The 19,885-nt window shown below is 35.4% G+C and overlaps 1 protein-coding gene across 2 annotated transcripts in view; it reads right to left on the bottom strand.

Annotated features, from left to right (window-relative positions):
- ARMC4 (armadillo repeat containing 4) overlaps positions 1–19,885 on the bottom strand; it is a 75,128-nt gene that overhangs the window by 40,065 nt on the left and 15,178 nt on the right. For both annotated transcript variants that reach the window (XM_032110824.1, XM_032110909.1), the window contains exons 11-16: positions 11,704–11,850; positions 11,210–11,419; positions 10,825–11,049; positions 8,488–8,598; positions 7,844–7,998; positions 4,242–4,484 (exon numbers count right to left, since the gene is read on the bottom strand). In XM_032110824.1, the coding sequence (XP_031966715.1) occupies positions 4,242–4,484; positions 7,844–7,998; positions 8,488–8,598; positions 10,825–11,049; positions 11,210–11,419; positions 11,704–11,850 (1,091 nt within the window). The remainder of the gene's footprint in view (positions 1–4,241; positions 4,485–7,843; positions 7,999–8,487; positions 8,599–10,824; positions 11,050–11,209; positions 11,420–11,703; positions 11,851–19,885) is intronic.

Raw genomic sequence — 19,885 nt, 5'->3', positions numbered from 1 at the left:
TATTCTGCTCCTCAAAATAACTACAAGAAGTTGCAATGGCAGTTAGAACTGGCTGAAGAGGCACTCCTGTCGTGTACTCCTGCGCTGGCCAGACATAGTAGAGGTGAAGGGATATATTCAGCTGGCATCATCACTCCTACCAAAAGGCAACTGCAAGGTGTAGGACCAAAACATCTCCCTGCTTCCAACACAGAACATACGTATGGTGTACACAGAATAGGTTTTATGGGCAAATAATTTTAATGCAGTTAAACCCATTCAGAGATGACTGCAATTTTTAGGTTAAGTGAATTGGTATTTGCTATTTGACCAGTGCAGATTGGTCAATTTAAGATAATTTTCTTAATTACTTTTGTTGTCTATTCACAGGCAAAAGTTGCTTAATGAAGATTTTCCACATTATTTAAGAATCTCAATATCATTAAATCATTGAACAGTATGAGCAAGATGTGGCTTAAAATTCTAGAAATTTACTTTGCTTTTTTAAATATATCTGAAATTACCAAAGCCTTTAATCTGAAATAGTACTTCTCTTTCAAATTAAAACTTAATATTGAACATTTCCAGTAGAAATGTCAACATGAATTGCTTAAATACACATGCGTACGCACAGCCTAGACATCTGTTTGTCATATCTATCATCTTTCTCTGCTACAATGTTACTTACCAGAACTTTGAGAACTTCAGTTTAATTGCCTGCCAATTTAGACCACAAATACAAATGTAAATAAATAAAGTTATACGGACTCTGTATTGTGCTCACTGGTAAGATTACAGGGTTTAATTCTGTCAGAATGTAATCTCATCTTTTTTGAAACCACAATTTAGCATTTTTCTTAAAACTTTCACTAGTTTCTGCTGACTGCTTTGATAAATAGTATTATATACCAATGACTAAAACTCCATCTGCTTGGCTAAAATAATTGTACATTTTAGTTTATAAGATTCTAAGCCCTCAGTTTTGAATGCTAGTGATGCAGTCTATGGATTTTCAAATGGAAAGGGCAAATGAATAAATCTAGAGTCAGTTGAAGAATAAGCACTAGTCCTTTGTTTTTAGTAAAAGAAAATGAGTAACTTATAAAAAATTCCTCAAAACGATAAATATACATGAAAATGTACAGCAGCATCTCTGTCAGTGTTAGTACAGCAGACCAAGTATGGAGAACAGCTTCATGCTGTCTACATAACAGTAAGGGAGTTCAGTCACATAATTATGTTGGGTTTTTTAGATAAGCGAACTTATTTTTGGCTGTGAGAGAAGCTGGCTGCTGTTTTTTTAATTTTAAATAGCTCAATAGAGTCAGTAAGAATCATTTAATTGTTTCAAGTTGCCTTGAAGTAAAGGATTGGTGCAGAAAAGTAACACTAGTGTACCTCCCATTCAGTAGTTGCAAGAGTCACAGTGTCAACTAGGAAACATAGCAGAAATAAAATACATAAAAGACATACAGAAGATGTAGATTCACCTATTCACCTATTAGTCTTTCTGTCAGTGCAAGCTTCCTCCATGGAACGTAAGATAATTGCATAGTACGTCCCTCAGAATTTAACTGCACTGCTTCACAGAATATTCTCAGCTTTTTCTAGTCCATAATGATGTTTTATTTCTTATATTAATCACAACCTCTTCATTATATACCCTTGAATCATTTACAGAAATTATGTGAGCTCCACTCTTGGTCTGTGTGGTCTTCACATACCTGCTGCTGCAAGGATAAGCACATTCAAAGTAGAAGACTGCTCAACTGAATATTTAGTCTCTAAGCCACACTTTCTTAAACACACTTGCAGCTAATGAAACTAAGAATATATCTGAAAATTCTCAATCCTTATGAGCGCTTCAATTTTTCTACATATGAAAGTCAATGATAGCAGAATCCAGGAAAATCATCATAATTTTCAAAGTTTCTATAATGCCAAACTGAAAAACGTTACACTGTAAAACAGAGCCTGTCTGTACCACATGACAAAAAACCCCCAAGCCTCAAGACCTGCCAGCCAAATTTGACAGGACAAAGGCAGTAGAGAACAACTGATTACCTAGAACCTGTCAAACCATTCTGAGAAGTAAGTGATTATGAAATAAAAAGTGTAATAGGGATCCAGTTACATGAATCTGAAAGACCATAAACAGCTAAGTATCAACCTGCTGCAATAGAAAGTTCTCATCACCTGTAAATACTTACAGGCTACAAGTGGCTTTGCTTCTTTCTAGAAAGCAATCTTGGCACATTTCCACACCCTTGTTAAGATGTGTCTTTTTGGTTAAGAACTCTAGAAAATGTTTACAGAAAGAGACTGAACTCCACAGTAGTTTCTAGCAAGGCTATTTATTGTTTTAGGCTCCAGTTTAGTAAATGGAAAAGAGCCATACTACAGACAGTGTGTGTATTTCATGTCTTTGGTGACTTGTTCTTCCCCAAAAGGAGAACACTTTGGATGAGGAGATGAGAAGATACAATTTCAACTTCTGCTGCACTGGTCTGAGAGGAGGAGAAGATAGAGGAATGAATATACTTCTTTTTCTTTTTTTTTTTTTTTTTTTGAGAGAGAAGTGGGGGTCAGTGATGGGTGGGGAGGTTGCTTGTAATTGCCCTGTGAGAGGCAGAGCATTCAATCAAGAAAATCATTTAAACATACGAACAGTTACACTGCTGTCAATGTTTTAACTAAGCAGTATTTTTAAACATTTTGCTAAATTAGTATCAAATTTATCCATACTTGGATGAATCATGCTTTGGGAAAAATAGAGCAGCATTATCTCTTCTAGTACTACAAGCATAGCTAGCACAATACATCAGGTACATGGCACAGTTTTGATAAAAATTTTTGTGTAACTTTTTTTTTTGCAGTAGCAAAAAGTATATTCTACACTTATTTAACATCTTGCTTACTTGCTAATGTTTTGAAATACTTTTAAAAACACTTCTAAAGTTGAGAACATCAACAGAGAATGTTTTATACAAATCAAATTCAGCATTTGACTCCTTTGTTCACTCTTTACAAACTCTAGAATATAAATTTTGTCCCAAACCTGTACTTTCTACTTAAAACAAGACAGACTTTGTTTTATCACAATTTAAGCAGCAACTCGGAATTTTTTTTATGCTTATACTGAACACATTCCAGTATGAAGCAGTCCATACTGGATACTACAAGTGACAGTTCTGAGTACTGGAGTATGTCTGAGGTTTTATAAATATCAATTTATATTTATTGGCATTTAAGTTTCTCAGTATTTGCAATGCTAATTCTCTTAGGTTAATACCTTATGCTAAAGGCTGATTTTTAGTGAGAAATGTCATTAAAATGATTTCATTTATTTATACTTTTATGCTACATGGCTAACTGCTCATACAACCCATGTTTACGGTTGTGTACCATCCAGCCTTTTGCCACTGGGTGACAGCCAAAGCATGAAAACAAAAGCCCTATTCAGGAAAAGAATTCCCTGCACTGCTATATGAATATCAAGTGAATTATGCAAATCAGAACAGGAGGAGCTTAATAAAACTCTCTTTCTGACCCTTCTTATGTATAAGGAGGGAAATATGCTGAGAATCTTGAAGTAAATATCCTTGTAAGAAAACAGTAAGTGCAGCAAATGCCGACCTCAACATTTAACTGAAACACTTAATCATAAAACTCAACAATATTCGTAATTTGTACAAATCTACATCACAAAATCAAAGACAGTCTTTTTCTTTGGTTTTGCAAAGGAGTAAGGGGAGAAAAGAGTCCCAAACTGTCTGACTTCACAGAAGGAATGATGGAGAGGGACAAAAGAGATATACAATGCAAGTAATACTCTACTACAAAAAAAATGAAGTATATTTTCATGACAGTAAATATGCACGTTTCCTTTTAGAATAACTTTCTCTAATTTAGGCTATTTTTAATTACTTGAGAACAGATGTAGAAAGAGAAGGTAAAACATGGACCTATCATGCAGCACTTCAAAATGATGCTTTGTAACTTTGAGTTTCAACTTTAACAAAAATCAATTTTCTAAAGGTTTATTTGATTTTTCTCAAAATACAAAAGCTTTACGTTCTATATATTTCCTTAATATTTTTTTTATCTATAGCACATTTACAGTAGGATGTAACTAACCCACACAGTTCTGTAAAAAGCAAAAAAGTAAAATATCTTTTAAGTCAGATTAAAATTGACTATTTTTGCATCAGAATAACTAATTTTTTTCAATATTTAAAATTCTATTAATATTAACAACTTACATCATGTTTTCAGGTTCCATTGCACAAGCTCCCACTGCTTTGTTGACATTCACAAGTAGTGCCCGATCAGTTGTAGTCAGTAACTTCACTATAGGTGCGATTCCACCACATCTGCGGACAGTGCCTCGATTTTCTTGCTCTTGGCAACACTCTCCCAGTGCTCCAATGACATTTTTAAGGACCTCTTCAGGCTGATCAGTAAGCAGTGTTACCAAAGCTTCTACAGTTTTATATTCCTGAAATCTAAAAGACAACAATAAATCCAAAGCTATTATTTTCAGTATGTTACCACTACAAGCTTGATTTTATAATTTAAGTATTATTATAATTGAAGTATATGTTTTAATTTCTGAATGTAAATCATCTTGTTGAAGAAATCCCAATACGGGTAATCCATTCCGAACACTCTGTGACATACAGCCTAATTTCTTACTCTACCTTTCTAATTACTTTTCTCTAATTTAGCTGTCTAAGAATCTCCTGAGTAGTTTGAGAGTTTTTTTACACTTGACATATGCATGCAACAGCTACAAATAGCTGAAAACAAACCAGAAGACTGGCAATTACTGTGCTATCCTAACTTCCAGCACTTTTTCCTGCTGTGTTAACAATAGCTAGAGTAGTATTGTACCAGACCCTCCTCCACCTCTCTGAACCAAAGGATCACCCTTACTTTTCACTAAACATCAGCTTTTTAGAGAGTTTACCCTGACCAGTTTTATACTTAGTTCAGGCCTAATACATTGCATTTTCCTGAGGTCAGAACCATAGTTCTAGTACACTTCTATAGCACACTGCTAGATTCCAACCTGTAATTAAAAATTAAGTTGACAGAAATTTGACTTGACTGCTATATTAATACTTTCCTCATTCTTCATGGAACTTTTGATACTGAGAATCAAAAACATGTTTTTTAAAATCTTGGAGGTCCTATCCTACAAAGAGATGTGTGCTAAACCTCAGGAGTCCATCACTCAGAACAGGACTTCTTCCTCGGTTCCGGAATCATCTTCTAAGTTGTTTTGTTTTTTGTTGTTCAAAACTTAAGAGGATTCTTAACACTTAACAAATACTGCATCTTCCTTTTATACACTTTCTGATACACCTTGACAGTTCCATGTGGTATATCAAGCTAGATCTAACCTGTATATAATCTAATTATCTGAGAAAATTTCTCTGAGGGTAGTGAATTCTCATTTGCGCTTTCCTCCAAGCCCCTAGCTTCTGGGAATGTCTACTTGAGCTACAAGAACTATTTTCCAGGAATCAGTTTCTCATGTGGCTTTTCTTTCATACAAAAAAAATTGGTGTTTCTGAGATTTTTATGGCAGAACTAGATCTGTTTCAATAAAAACTAATCTTTTCAAGATGGATTATCAGCATAATAATTAAAGTAACTGAGAAATGAGAAACTTTTGTTTTTCATCATCCAAACCTTTGCTCAAAGAGAAATTTTCCTCTTTGTTCACTGTAATTTGGAAGTATCCCTACAACTATTCTTTTCAAGAGTAAACATCAACAGAATGAAAAAAAGAGCAATAAAGTAAGCAAATAATTTAAAAAAACAACAAAACAAAACGAATTTTTGCTGGCATTTCAACTGCTTCACAGATGGAATGACATGAGCTGGCTCTGCAACAGGCAGGCTGCAGTCTGACAGAGCTGTTGGCTCGGGCCATCTTGTGTCCAGGAGCAGTACGGCTGCTCCCACGCCCACTGCACCCGGAGCTACACGGGCACAGGCACCTGCACCAGTTCACGGCCGAGTCAGCACAACATCTCAGCAGTGAACCTCAGGCACAGGAAATACTCTGGAGCACTTTAGAGATAATTAAGTGCCGCTGCAGGAGCCAGCAGGGTTTGTTAGTTCTAGCTTCATGCCAGACAGGCTCATCCCTCCAGATCTACTTAGGTGTTTTCGTATTATCCTCGCTCCCTTTTCTTTAGTGCCCTCCCATCTTGAGTTTGGATAGGGTTTACTGCTTCAGACTCAGCACTGTGTAACACATGGATTCAGCTTGAGCTGCGCCGGGCTAGTAACCTTTGTGGAGCATCAAGCACTTGCCAAAGACATGTGAGTAGCCCAACAAAAATCTGTTTGCAGTTGGACAGAATTATTGCCTACAGCTATACTAATAAATAAAACAGGCTAGGGCTCGTTCTCTAGCCCTGAGGACAAGAAGCACAACATAGCATCCACACAGCTAAAATCTCTTATCCTCACCATGCAGGGTGGCCTCGCCCATTCTGTCTAATGGGAACAATCTGTTGCCTGCACTGTTCCCAAAGAGTGTCTGGGCATTATCTGGGAGAGCGCTTGCTGGCACAGGCCAAACCGTATAAGGGACTGTGCTGGTAGTTAAACAGTATGGATAATCCTAACATAGAGCCTGAACCTTGAAACGTTTGGCCCTGTTTAGTTAACTAGTACAGAGAGAGCCATTCAGTCCATCTCATTACTGATTGATCCAAAATCAGGATACCTCTGCACATACTCAAAGTCCACAGAAAAGAAGGATACATCCTCATGAAAAGTTATTTTACTGTGCAATCAAGAATGCAAAAAAGCAGTAGAACAGCAGTAAAGGATGTAAAGACCATGGGTCTGTATGCCAACAGTTTCAGAACTCATTTAGGAGAGTAAAAAGACAGAATGCAAAACCTGGAAATCTTCCTAATTTTTATCCAGTCTTTATCTGTCATATGTGCTTATCCAGCAAGGTACGCTAAAATTAGGGCAGCAGGAAGATGTTACTGCTTACGAATACTCTTTCTAACCTTTCTAATCCATCTTTCATTCTTTTGTACAGAGCAGCATAATTTCATCAGGAAACTTAGGACATATGCAGTGGAGCCAGATTCCTTTTTTTGGTAAGGTGCATGCATCTGATAAATTAATTTTAGATGAGAGGGTAAAGTCTTCTCAATCATTACGCTGCTCCATGGAAGGTGGAGAGTGACAACTCCTACTGTCACATTCTCAGATAATTACTCAGGACCCTGGTACTGAGGGGTTGCTGGTACCTACAGTAGGACTCTCATCAGCTATTTCCACTCATTTAGAAGCTGGGTCTCCAGACAAAGCTACTTTTCTGAGCCCCTTCTGTAGTCAAGAAGAGAGGCATGTAGGCTAATTATCCTAGACTTCAGTATATTTCTAATACATATTAGATATCTATCCTACAATGAGCTAATTTGGTTTCTGCTTCTCTTGATGTAAAATGTTAAAGTTAAGTGTACTACATACTCTCTCTGCCATGCAGCAGTGATTCTGGCTTGTAAGCTACAAATAGGAGGGCGATATCAGATATGGCCACGTGTCAAATGTTTGGTATGTGCTAGTACAGCTCCTGACTCATATCCTATAGCTTAACTAGAGGCACCACTTGTCTCCATTGACTGTTAAGATTCTAGGACCTTAACACTGTACCCTGATGAGGTCAGGTGACAATTTTTTAAGTACTATAAAACCTAAGTTGAAAGCCCAACTGATTATAAAGACTGATTATGAAGAAGCATGACACAACAGTTTTGAAAACAATAGAGGCCCGTAAAATCAAAACATGATAATGTAATAAATGCTTGTAAAATTAAATTGTTACTTTAGCACATTTTCTCTACTGATTGCACATTTCCAGATTGCTCCTGTCACAGCTGCCAAAAGTTGCTTGTTTTCACTGTTATCAAGCAGAACAGATAGTGGTTGTAGACCTTCATGTTTTCTAACCAGGTCACGTATTTCTTCATCTTCTGCACACTATAAAAAAACAATTAAACATATATATGATGTAAAAATGTGTCAAATTATGTCTTCAAAAGCTAGCTGAATTACATTTTAACTAGTAAAAGCTAATAGAGAAGAAAACATAAATATTATATTCAAGCATCTGAATATGCTAACAACTCACTAAGTGAGTTTGACAGTAAACTGCTCCTGTATTTGCAGCAGTGCTTGTACTGTCACATTGTCCACTTTAGGGCCAAACAAACAAAAAACCCAAAACAGCTCTATGCACAGTATGCTTTACCTCTCTCCACTGGTTACCTGTGCAACTTAAGGGTTGCACACAAGAAGAGCAAGTAGGAATCTAATTATAATATTAAATATGCAGCTAAAATATTCACAACATTTCCATAATTTTTTACGCATTAGAGAAATAGTGAAATTAAGAAAATTTAAAACTGCCAATGACATGAAAACAAAGGGCTAATGCTGGTTCTGATCTACTGATTATAATACAATTACCTTAAATATGGCACTTGCACAATGCATCTGGAGCTCCTCATGTTCACAACTCAGATTTTTCACTAGGTTCTCAATCATGCCTTCTGTCCTTATTGCAAGTCTGTAACTTGGCTAAAAAGATAAACTGCATCTTTTAGATCCTGCATATTAACAGTTAATAGGTCACAATAATAATACAATGCTACAATGCTAGGGTTTGATATTGAGAAGCCTTGTACTTTACATAAGTACAAGTCATCATTGCCTTGAAAATACTACTGATGATCTCAAAGGTAAGCAGGTACATTCTCTGCAGTGCTCTTCAAATCACCTGTAAAACGAGGTACTGCACTGCCTATCTTGTAGCCACTTGGCTTATGCAGAATGCAGAATATTCTGAATGGTGTCCAGACTCCCTGCTCAGACCCAAGAAAGCAAAAGATGCTGCAGAATGGGATCAAGAAGTACCCACTCACTTCATCGAGAATCAGCAGCCAAAACAACAGATCTATTCCTAAAACAAGGTTAGAAAAACATGTTCTTAGGATTAACATTTTTTAGTGATATTTTAATCCAAATTTTAACCTACAGGCATTGTAACAGGATCATTTTTTAAGTGAGGGAAACATCTGTGTAAGAAATGCATTTAGTGTTCCTTCCAAGTTAGGCCATACAAGAAACCCTCAAAAATGACACCTTCTCAATATATACTTACTGAACCTAAAATCTGCCAGGTTTGTGTCTCATGGAACATGCATAAATTTGTGAAATTCAAGGAGCTAATTTTTAGTAGACAAAGTGTTTAATAATGTAAAATCTCTTGAAGAATTATATCTTTAGTGCCTCAAATTCACCAAGACAAATTATATTTTTTTATCTGAAATGCAATATACCTCAAATTCAAATGAAGATACAGAATCATAAACAAATAGAATCATTTAGGTTGGAAAAGACCTTTAAGATCACTGAGTCCAACCATTATCCCAGCACTGCGAAGTCCACCACTAAACTGCATCCCTAAGTGCCACATCTGCACATCTTTTAAGTAATTCCAGGGATGGTGACTCAATCATTCCCCTGGGCAGCCTGCTCCAGTGCTTGACAATCCTTTTGGTGATAATATCCAATCTAAACCTCCCCTGATTCAACCTGAGGCCATTTCCTCTGATCCTATTGCTTGTTACGTGGGGGAAAAGAACAACCCCACCTGGCTCCAACTTTCTTTCAGGTAGTTGGAGGAAGTGATCAGGTCCCCTCTGAGCCTCCTTCTCTCCAGGCTAAACACCCCCAGTTCCCTCAGCTGTTCCTCATCAGACTTGTGCTCCAGACCCTTCCCCAGCTCCATTGCCCTTCTCTGGACACACTCCAGCACCTCAAGATCCTTCCCAAATTGAGGGACCCAGAAGTGAACATAGGATTTGAGCAGTGCCAGGAGGATGATCACTGCCCTGGTCCTGCTGGCCACACTATTGCTGATACAGGCCAGGATGCCATTGGTTTTCTAGGCCACCTGGCCACTCACTGGCTCATGTTCAGCCCTCCAGGTCTTTTTCCACCAGGCAGTCTTCCAGCTACTCCTCCCCAGCCTGCAGTGCTGCAGGGCTTGTTGTGACCCAGGTGCAGGACTTGTCACTTGGCCTTGCTGAACCTCAGACCACCGGCCTTGGCCCGTTGATCCAGCCTGTGCAGATCCCTCTGCAGAGCCTTCCTTCCCTCTAGTACATTGACACTCCCACCCTTGGTGTGCCCTTGATCCCCTCAACCAGACCATTCATAAAGATATTAAACAGAACTCTCCCACTCCTGTAATCCCTTACATGGTCATGGTAAAAAATATTTGTATTCAAATTTAAAAACTGAATATACTCAAAGTTGCAAAATGTGTCATGGAAATCCGTAGAAAAATCACATATATTCCTTTCTTCTATTTGCAATGGTTCAGACCCAATGCACAAGGACACTGTAAACCACTCTGCCCTGCACTGCATTGGATCTTCTTGGCCACACCTGAAGGTTAGTTTTGTAGAATTTAAATGCATTGATTAACCAGAATACAGCATCTTAGGTTGCGAAATCTGTAAAGTATGATGAAAAAAATAATAACAAAAAGAAACTGATTAAGACTTTCATTTCTACATTTTTTCTTTCATGCATTACTCCTAGCCTTTTAAATAAAAAATACGTGGCTTTTACTTCAATCCAAGTTGTGACCTTCTCAAAACAACTTTGATTACACAAAGCATCTACTTTCTGAAGGCATAACTGATCTGATTTAAGTGACTGTAGAACGTAATACCTCTTTTTAGTGGCCAATTTCTTTAATGCTTAGAAATAACTTAGCTATATATGTTTACTCACCTCTGAGGCACATTCTTGTAGTGTGCCCACTATTGGGATTAAGATGTTTGTGTGTGAGCATTTGAGCCATCTAGCTAGTAATGGAATGCCACCAGCTTTACGGATTGCTTTCTTGTTTTTGGTGCTTTTGCTGCAGCTCCAGAGTGCCAAAGCCCCACAGCGTGCTGTTTCAGTGTCTTTGGCTTGGTGTGATGATCCTGCTGAAATAGATTCCAACAGCTCAACCTAAAAAAAATACGACTTTCTTAATATCTACAGGGAACTTTGATATCACGCTGCTTTCTAATTATGGTAAACACTACAATAATCATGTTCACAACACATGATGTGTTTTTTGAACAAAAATACGCATATGACAAGGGTAAAAATTCTAATGTCTGCTTACCAATTTCTTGATTCCTCCATGTTGCCTTACTGTCTTTCGTGCTCGTTTAAATCTAGCAACATTTGCAATTGTTTCAGCTGCCAAACATTTTAGATTGGTATCTGGAGAGTCCAATATTTTCACCATGATCTCTAAGCCTCCAAGATCTGCAATTGCATGTCTGATCAATACATTTTGACTAATTTCCTTCAGGATTTTTAATGAACCAGTCTAAATATGGGAAATGATAAAAGTTAAACATTATTTAGGTATACAAAAGCATTAACATTATTTAAAATGACGGGTTATTTCATTTTTTTCTTTGTATTTAATCGGGAGAGGAAAAGGAAACTGAAAGTCGAAGAGAGATGTCTTTCTAAAAAATCTGAATAAAACAAGAAAGTACAGAAATGAGAAAAGAAATGAACTTTCTTTATACTCTGTAACTTTGAAACTTGAAAAAATATTCTGATAGAAAAGGCATATTCATTGCTCTTTTTGACAAAGCTAGTTACCTGACATTTAATTTCTTCTGTGTCAAGTAAATTAATTAACACTTCAAGACATCCAGTGTCTTTGATGGCCAGCTGACATGTTTCTTGAGACAGATTTAAATCTCTCATTGAACACAGTGCAATTACAGTAGCTGTTGGATCACCTCCCTAAAATAAAGCAATTAATTAACAGATGTGTAAAGTGCATTTAATATAAAATTCAATCACTTCTACTCGTGCTAGTAAAACTACTACTAAAGAAGAAACACGTACACCATTTTGTTTCTATGGTGTTCAATAACGCAAACATAGTAAGAAATTGAGCTCTTGATAAAGTCTGTAAATGGCATAAAGATTCAAATGACTGCATAGCTCAGGTGGAAAATTACTAACATGGTTTGCTGAGAATAGACCAGATTGGATGTTTTTCTAAATGATAAGCTCTATTTCCGTCACTGCAACTAGACTAAAAGAAAGAAAAAATCAAAGAACACAACACAGAAAGTTAAACCATATGACAGTGGATTTTTTTGAGTCTACAATATAGGTTTACTGTCAATAAAATCAGGGATGAACCGACTTGCATGGAAATTAGGAGAGCTGAGCTACCATGTAGCTGCAACAGAAGCTGGAGTGCATAAACATTGCCAGCTGGTACTAACGTGGAAGATACAACTTAAGAGTACCTAGTAAATCAAACTACAGCATCCACCTCCTGCATTCCAGGGAAGCTTTGGCTCCCATCCCGATCCGAACTGTGCTGCCCAAGCCCATCTCTTTTAAATGAGAGTTTTGAATCTGTAAAAGATTTTTAGCCATCCATTCCCAGAGGAGTGTTCTGCTAAATTGTGGACATCATAATGAAACATAGAATATTCAAAAACTGAGTAATGTTTGCTAACATAAAACAGATCTAACAAAAACAGAACTTCTGAAGCATATTTTTCTTAAATGTAAACAGAAACAGTAAGACAAATACAGTACAAAAGGAATTTAAATTTAATATGCTCTTCAAGTTATGATAAATGTAGTAGAGAATCACAGGTGAGAAAAAACATCCAAAAATAATGTGAGAGAACTACTTCATAAAGTTTCAGACCAGTAGTTTACATCAGACAAAACTGCTAATCAATAAAGTATATATTCATAGCACTTCATAATTTTTACTTAAATTTCTTGTAACAATAGATACCACAGAATTTCCCCCAAAACAGTGGTTAAATATAAAGGTAATTTTTAAACATCTGTAACAGAGTGTCCTAGAGGAAGATGCCTACAATTTTAAAAAATTATCTTTTTTTAATCTTTTTTAACATCTCGACTTCAGGAGAATGAAATGTATCTTTCCTTAACAACATATTTTCATCTACTTTGAAAATATGTCATAGAGTATAAAATAATGTAACAATTTCTCAAGCAGTTTCCTAGAGAAATCAGTTTATCTCCACATATAAAACTCTAAATTATTTTTTTTAAAATCTGTAAAATATGATTACAAAACTACACAGAATATTCTGCCGCTCAAAAAAACTAACAGCTGTCCTTCTATGAAAGTTGTGGCCTTTTCACATAGATTAGACTTTGATTTTTACTTTGCCTTGCATGATAAAAAATTTACAACAGGTATTTTAAAAGAAAATTTGTCTTTTTATTATTTTACATAAGTGTAAGAAGTATACTGCTAACCTGAAAAGTGATGTCTCTTTTTCTGAGGACTGCTTCTCCTACACTGAAACTGCATTGACACATAACAGAGTCATCAGTAATTCCCTTACCTTACATGTATAAGGGTTGGCATATGACATTTAATATGGACCAGGTTTTTTAAAAAATAAACAGCTTTTAATTTTCATATACTGAAAAAAAATACAACTGTATATATTAAAATACATATATATGCACGTTATTTTTTAAGCTTCAAAAACTAACACACCACTTCAAGGGTTTTTAAAGTAAAACCACAATCAAATATTTTTCATATGTGCTGAAGCATCCGTTCTACAAAATAAGAAATATTACTGATGGTTTCACCAATTATTATTCGTTTCTTGAAGTTATCATTACAGTAAGTCTTCCAGTAGTTACAGCATAGATTCTAACATGCATGGAAATAGTTACCTCTCCATTAAGTTGACATAAAATCTGCATCATGTTGCTATACCATTTGAAATCTGATATGTTGGAAGCAAAATAGACTCTATTGGCAGATCAACAATCAATTTTAAGGCTTGAAATTAAACACAGACTTAGTTAAAAATGTGTCTCTTTTCCTATATATTGGTATAACATATATATCCACAAATTAAATGAAAATAAACCAGTATCATTGTGACAGTACCAGTAGAACATCTGTGCACTGTATGTGTAATGTCTCTACTACAACACTCAAACTCACAACTGAGAACAGTTCGGAACTGAGAATTAAAGAACTACTGACAAGATGAAAAAAGAATGAAAAGAAAAGAAAAACACAGGCAAATACAGACACAAACCAAAATACAATTACCAAGGAACACACAAGTTCAAACCATCATTTTGTTTGGTACTTCTGTAATAATCAAGAGGAAAAACTCTGTTAGTCAATGGCAAGCTTTCAACAAATGGAACCAAGAAAGCAGAAACACTAAGGGGTCTTTTTTCTGCATTAAACTTTAATATATTCTGCAAAAGGTTACTTAATGCCACTGATGGCATAGTGAACACTCTGACTATGCTAAGGACATAACTAGTCAGTTAGTACTTAGACAACTTAGATGTTTTCATACTAGATGAGCTCAATGGACTCTGCTCTATGGTACTGAGAGAATTGGCTGATGCCATGATTAGTTTGCAGAACTGTAGAAAGAAATCTGTTGTTATCAACAGAACACAACACTGATATTACCTATCAATATCACAGTGTTGCTAAACAAAAAAGCAAACTTTACAGAGAGACTTATAACCAGATCTGTAACCTGTAAGAGACAAGAAATCCTCCTTTGGTTTGGCACCAAATTTACGTATTACGTTCATTCTAGGTATTACACTTCAAAAAAGATACTGAGAAAGCTGATGAAGTCCAGAGGACACCAAAATATCTCAGAATTATGATCTCCACCAAAAAATGGAAGGAACTGGAGCTGTTTACTCTGGAGAATAAGAAGGTGGTTTAAAGAACACCTTCAATGCCAATCACCTGTTCTCCAGGTCCAGACAAGAAATAATGGGGTTTAATGGCATCAGGGTTGATCTATTCTAGGTAATAAAAAAGACTCAACAAAACCAGCTTTATTGGTAAGAACATTTGAATTCTTGAATATATTGCCTACAGCAGTCATAAAATCTCCATGACAGGAAAGAAAAGGTAGAGAAACATTTGTCCAGAAGACACACATTGATGCTGTTTCGTAAGCAGATGGAGTCAATGACTTCCTACATTCTGCTCTAGTCCTATTTTCTGGTTTTTTTTTTTTTTGTGAACTTTTACTACCATGAAATTTTGGAAATAATAAATGGTTTTGATATTTACTTCTTTTTAAAAAAAATAGTAGACCCATAATAGATAATACAAGCATAGATACAGATAATAGATAATAAAATATACAAGCTTAAGTTCCAATAGCACATGTCCCATCCCAATTTAACCATTCCTAGTCAATACAAAGCTTTAATTTTTGAACTGATGATGTCAGTTTAGCAGGCTAGGAAAGAAAGATACAAAATTTCCTCTAGAGTCATCTCTTTCAGCTGAAACCTAAAGGCATTATAGGAGTACAAGTACAAGTACAAGTACAAGTAATAGAAGTATGAACAGGATTATAAAGAAGATTATTCCAAATTTGTAGCCCAAGTTGTAGCAACAGGAAGTCTATGCATAGAAATACATAAACATTACAACAAAGTTACAGTTTCCCAAGACAAAGCAAAATTAAGTACAATGAAAATTATACAGCTCTTGGCTCACAAATATCTCTATAAATATGGCACCAGTTTCATTTGGTTTACGATTTAGAGTGAACATGACTGAATGCTACCAGAAAATGAAATATTGTTTTACTCTGCATGGCAATGTCAAAGACTTTTTTTTTTTCTGTTTAGAGCAATGGCTGAAATATATTTTGCCAGAGTAAAAGTGTATTTTCTCTACTGTATTAAGTAAATCCTGGATAGATAGTTAAATGTGCATGTCTATGGTAACAAGCCTATGGCTGAATAACAGGAAAGAAAATTGCTGTTTGTGGGCAGTTTTTTCATTCTTCTGTATAATACCACTGTTTTGATTATAAGTATATATAATCTGAATGGAAATTACAATATACTTGACAAAATGAAGACCAAATATACCAAGTCAATATATTTTTTAAAAATACTGAACAAACAAAATAGCATAATGTGATAGCCTCAAAAAAGTAGGTATATTATTGTTATATCAGACTTCTTAAATTAGAATTCATTAAGGGAACAAAAAAAAACTCCCAGAAAAAAGAGCATTGTTTCAGTGGAATCCCAGTCCAAAGTAATATTGTAATTTTTATAGAACAAGAAATCCAAAACAAATAGTAAAGTATGAAACAGAATTCTTAGTTTAAAGGTTAGTGACTTTTTTATTTTCTGTTGAACTTGACTCTCTTAAATCACAGACCCTTTTGTAATTTTCTGCTAGAAAATACTTCCACATCTAAATAAATTTTGATACAGCTTAATGAAAGACTGAGTATTGCAATATAAAATACATAATATGCTTCAGCAAGGCAAGTTTTCTATGCTAGTGAATCTCTAAACACTTTGAGTTTTGTTATGGTTTAAATACTAGTTCCAATTTTTCATCTTAGTTTATAAAACATACAAGCTGCAACTTGTTAAGACATGAGTTATGGACAAGTATAACTGAGTTATGGAATAATTCCCTGACCCACTTCCTGAATCTTCTGGCGTTCTTTAGCTCCAGCCTGGCAGTATGTAAACCATACAGATTAATGTAAGTAAAGCCAGTGGAAAATCACAGGCATCACAAAGTTTCAAAACATTCACACTGGACTACAACAATGCACAGAAGCTGCACAGTTTTAGTTGCAGATTAATACCTTGACCTTGATCCTACACAGTGGCAGAAGTGACACATATATCATGACCCAGATACAGTTTAAATTGTCATATTTTATGAAATTGAAAATAAATGAGTTTTCAAAAGAAAGAATGTCTATTATTTTCTGTGTGAACCAGGAGGTTTTGTTAGGCAAGCATTGATTCCCTCTTGAAAACTCTTCCAAGACATGTATCCATTCTGTAAGCTTTCCTTTTCTGATTCATAGAAATTGGATTCTGCTATAGAGGAGGTAAGAGTCTAACAGCTCATGTACAAACATATGAACTTTTACTTCACTGGACTAGGAATAATAGAATACTTTTCCTAGTAACTTCTCAAACCTCAGACTTGGAAAGAAGTGAAATGGTGACCCCAAAACCACAGAAAACCTGGCCAAGATAATATATAATATCTTAACAGTGCAAGTTTATCTTATAGTCCATTGTGAAATTTTCGTTTTAGGGGTGCATTTCTTCCCCAGATGCATCTGGACAATTTTGTAAGGACACTTCATGTGAGGAAAATAAAGCATATATGTGTTTTAAAAGAACATGTAGAAATTAGAAGGAAATAGGATTGAATGAGAAAGAGAAAAAGGTCTAGAATAAATTCAAAAAAGAAAAAAACCCTATACAAACAGCACTACTGTCAACAGTAATTTAACATTGTAAACTCTGACTGCAGGCTTGAAGATGAGACATATGCTGTCCGTAACACAGGTGTGCTACTGACCTTGTGTGACAGTGTCAGACCTGCCTGAGCATTTCTGATTTTGCCTAGTACTTGGCTCACAAAGAGGATAAAAGCCTTAATGTTATTACAGCCATTTTAATTTTATGTATCCAACTAATTTAGGAAACCAGTGGATGTGAATCTGAGAAGAAAAGTTAATGAGGTTGAACCAGGAAGGACCTTTGCCTCTGCAGACTACTTGAGAGATTGCACACTGTTGAAGCTTTATAAGCACTGAACAGACAGAAGAGACAGTCTCATTTGAAACGGGCCAAAAAAAATTTTTGCAAGGAAAACAAAATTATAAAAATAGTTTATGAAAAACTGAGAGATAGGTGCTCTCTGGAGAAATAAAACAAACTTAGAAACGGGGCTTAGTGAGAGCACAGGAAAAACAAATATGGGTGAAGACATGGCTGAAGCACAGGCACGCTTCTGAGATAACTGTGTGTATAGTGAGCTGTGATTAAATTGAGCCTAGAATAATGCGGAACACTTAAAAACAATGCAGAATGTTGTTCTCACTACTTAAAACTCTTGCTACCTTTCGGACACAATCCCATTCTAATTATTTAGGAAACACAACAATTTGATTATCTACTTCATGAATATAAAACCTGAAGTCAGACTGAGACAACACTGGTAATTTACTACTATTTTAGAGGTACTACAGTTATGGTGTCAAAACCATAGCTCATTAATTTCATTACCTGCTTTCATCATAGAATACAACCCTGCAGAAAGAGGAGAATCAAACTTAAGTTATTTTACATTCTTTTCCTCCATCCTTTATTTTTCATCTACAATCTCTTCTTTCCCCTTTTTTACTGAATTCTGTTTACTTTTTTTCTTCATTTATAGATTGTCTTTCATCTCATCAGGTATGAAACTCTAAGGAATGTGTGACCCTGTGAACATTAATTAAACTTCCACTACACAGAAATTCATCAGAGTTGGTGTTGGTGTTAATGGTCAAAATTCAACTGGTTATTATGAATTTTATATGTCTCTTGGGATGAAGAATGATTGTATGGTATTTTGAGGAGAGACCTATTCCAGTGCTTCAGAGTTGCCAATTATAATAATAAATTGAGAGTTCGCCATTTGCCAGTATTTCCTACCTAGTAAAGTTATCACAAAAATATTTCTTTTTCATGATCAGCACTATCTAGGTTTTTAGAAAATACATATCTTACCTACAAAACGCATTTTTCACTTATTTTTATTTCCTTTTTTTTTCAGTAATCACATCCTTTACCAAATTTTAAAATAAAATCTTGGCTAGTACTGGAAGATGGGAGCAAGAGACATTCATGAGCACTAGAGAAGGGAGTGACAGGAAGGCTGATAGGTTTGCCAAGGCTGAAGGGTGAGCCAAACACGTGCCAGGAAACACTAGCAGGTGGCACACGATTATGTCACATACATTTGGTATTTGCTGAAAAGTAACAGCCTTAGCCAAACTAAAGAAAAATTTATTTTTCATCTTGATTTTTCTGTCCAGTTGAATAAGCTCCTCCAGATTACCCCACCATATACTTTCATGAGGGAAAAGATTTGTTGTTAGACATTCTACTAATAAGGTGAGTTGGTCAAAGTTGATCACTCCTGAAAAAAGGCATTATACAGAGACAAAGTTATTACATGTACAAAAATATTTTGCATGCATTTACATATGCTTATTATGTATTTACCAGCTAAAATATAATCTTGTGCAAGTCTTGACAATAAGATATTATAAAGAAAAACCAGTTAGCTCTTATCCACAGATTGTAGAAAAAACTGACGTGCAATATATGTCCTACAGAGATTAGGGACTTTTACTCCTCCTCTTAGATTCTAACATTTGCATCTATCATACATACAGGGCCAGATTTCAGGACTACAGGAACATCCATAAACAACAGAGATTTTAAGACTTCTGTGAGACTGAAAAAACTTTAAAAGTAGCATTACAATGTGCAAAATAAGCAACCAAATGTCTGGTACTTCAGTAGGTAAACTGTAACACTAACATTATTTTTCCTTGTCTTACTAAATTTGTAATTACTTTTTGTGTAATTTACTTTAAACAATTAGTACTTGAAGACTAATTACTTCTACTTATTCCTTTGGGTGGGATGTTCATGTCTTTTTCTGAGGTCCTGCACATTAGAATAAAATAGAATTACTTTTCTGCTAATCCCAAAATACAATCAATTTCTTAATGCATGGCTCATGAAGCTGATTTAAATTTTTATAATGAGCAGTAGTGTAATCCTAATAATATGGAATGTTTCCAATTCTATTACAACTTAAGAAAGCCATACTTTTCCATGATGCAGTTTAAAAATACCGTCTGTCCTCTATTGCACGTAAATTTTGAGAAAAATCTACAAGCCACATCAGTGTCTTCACAAGTGCTGT

This window comes from Corvus moneduloides, chromosome 1, assembly GCF_009650955.1.
Source record: "Corvus moneduloides isolate bCorMon1 chromosome 1, bCorMon1.pri, whole genome shotgun sequence".
Lineage (NCBI taxonomy): Eukaryota > Metazoa > Chordata > Aves > Passeriformes > Corvidae > Corvus > Corvus moneduloides.
This window is presented reverse-complemented; position numbering and strand designations above follow the sequence as displayed.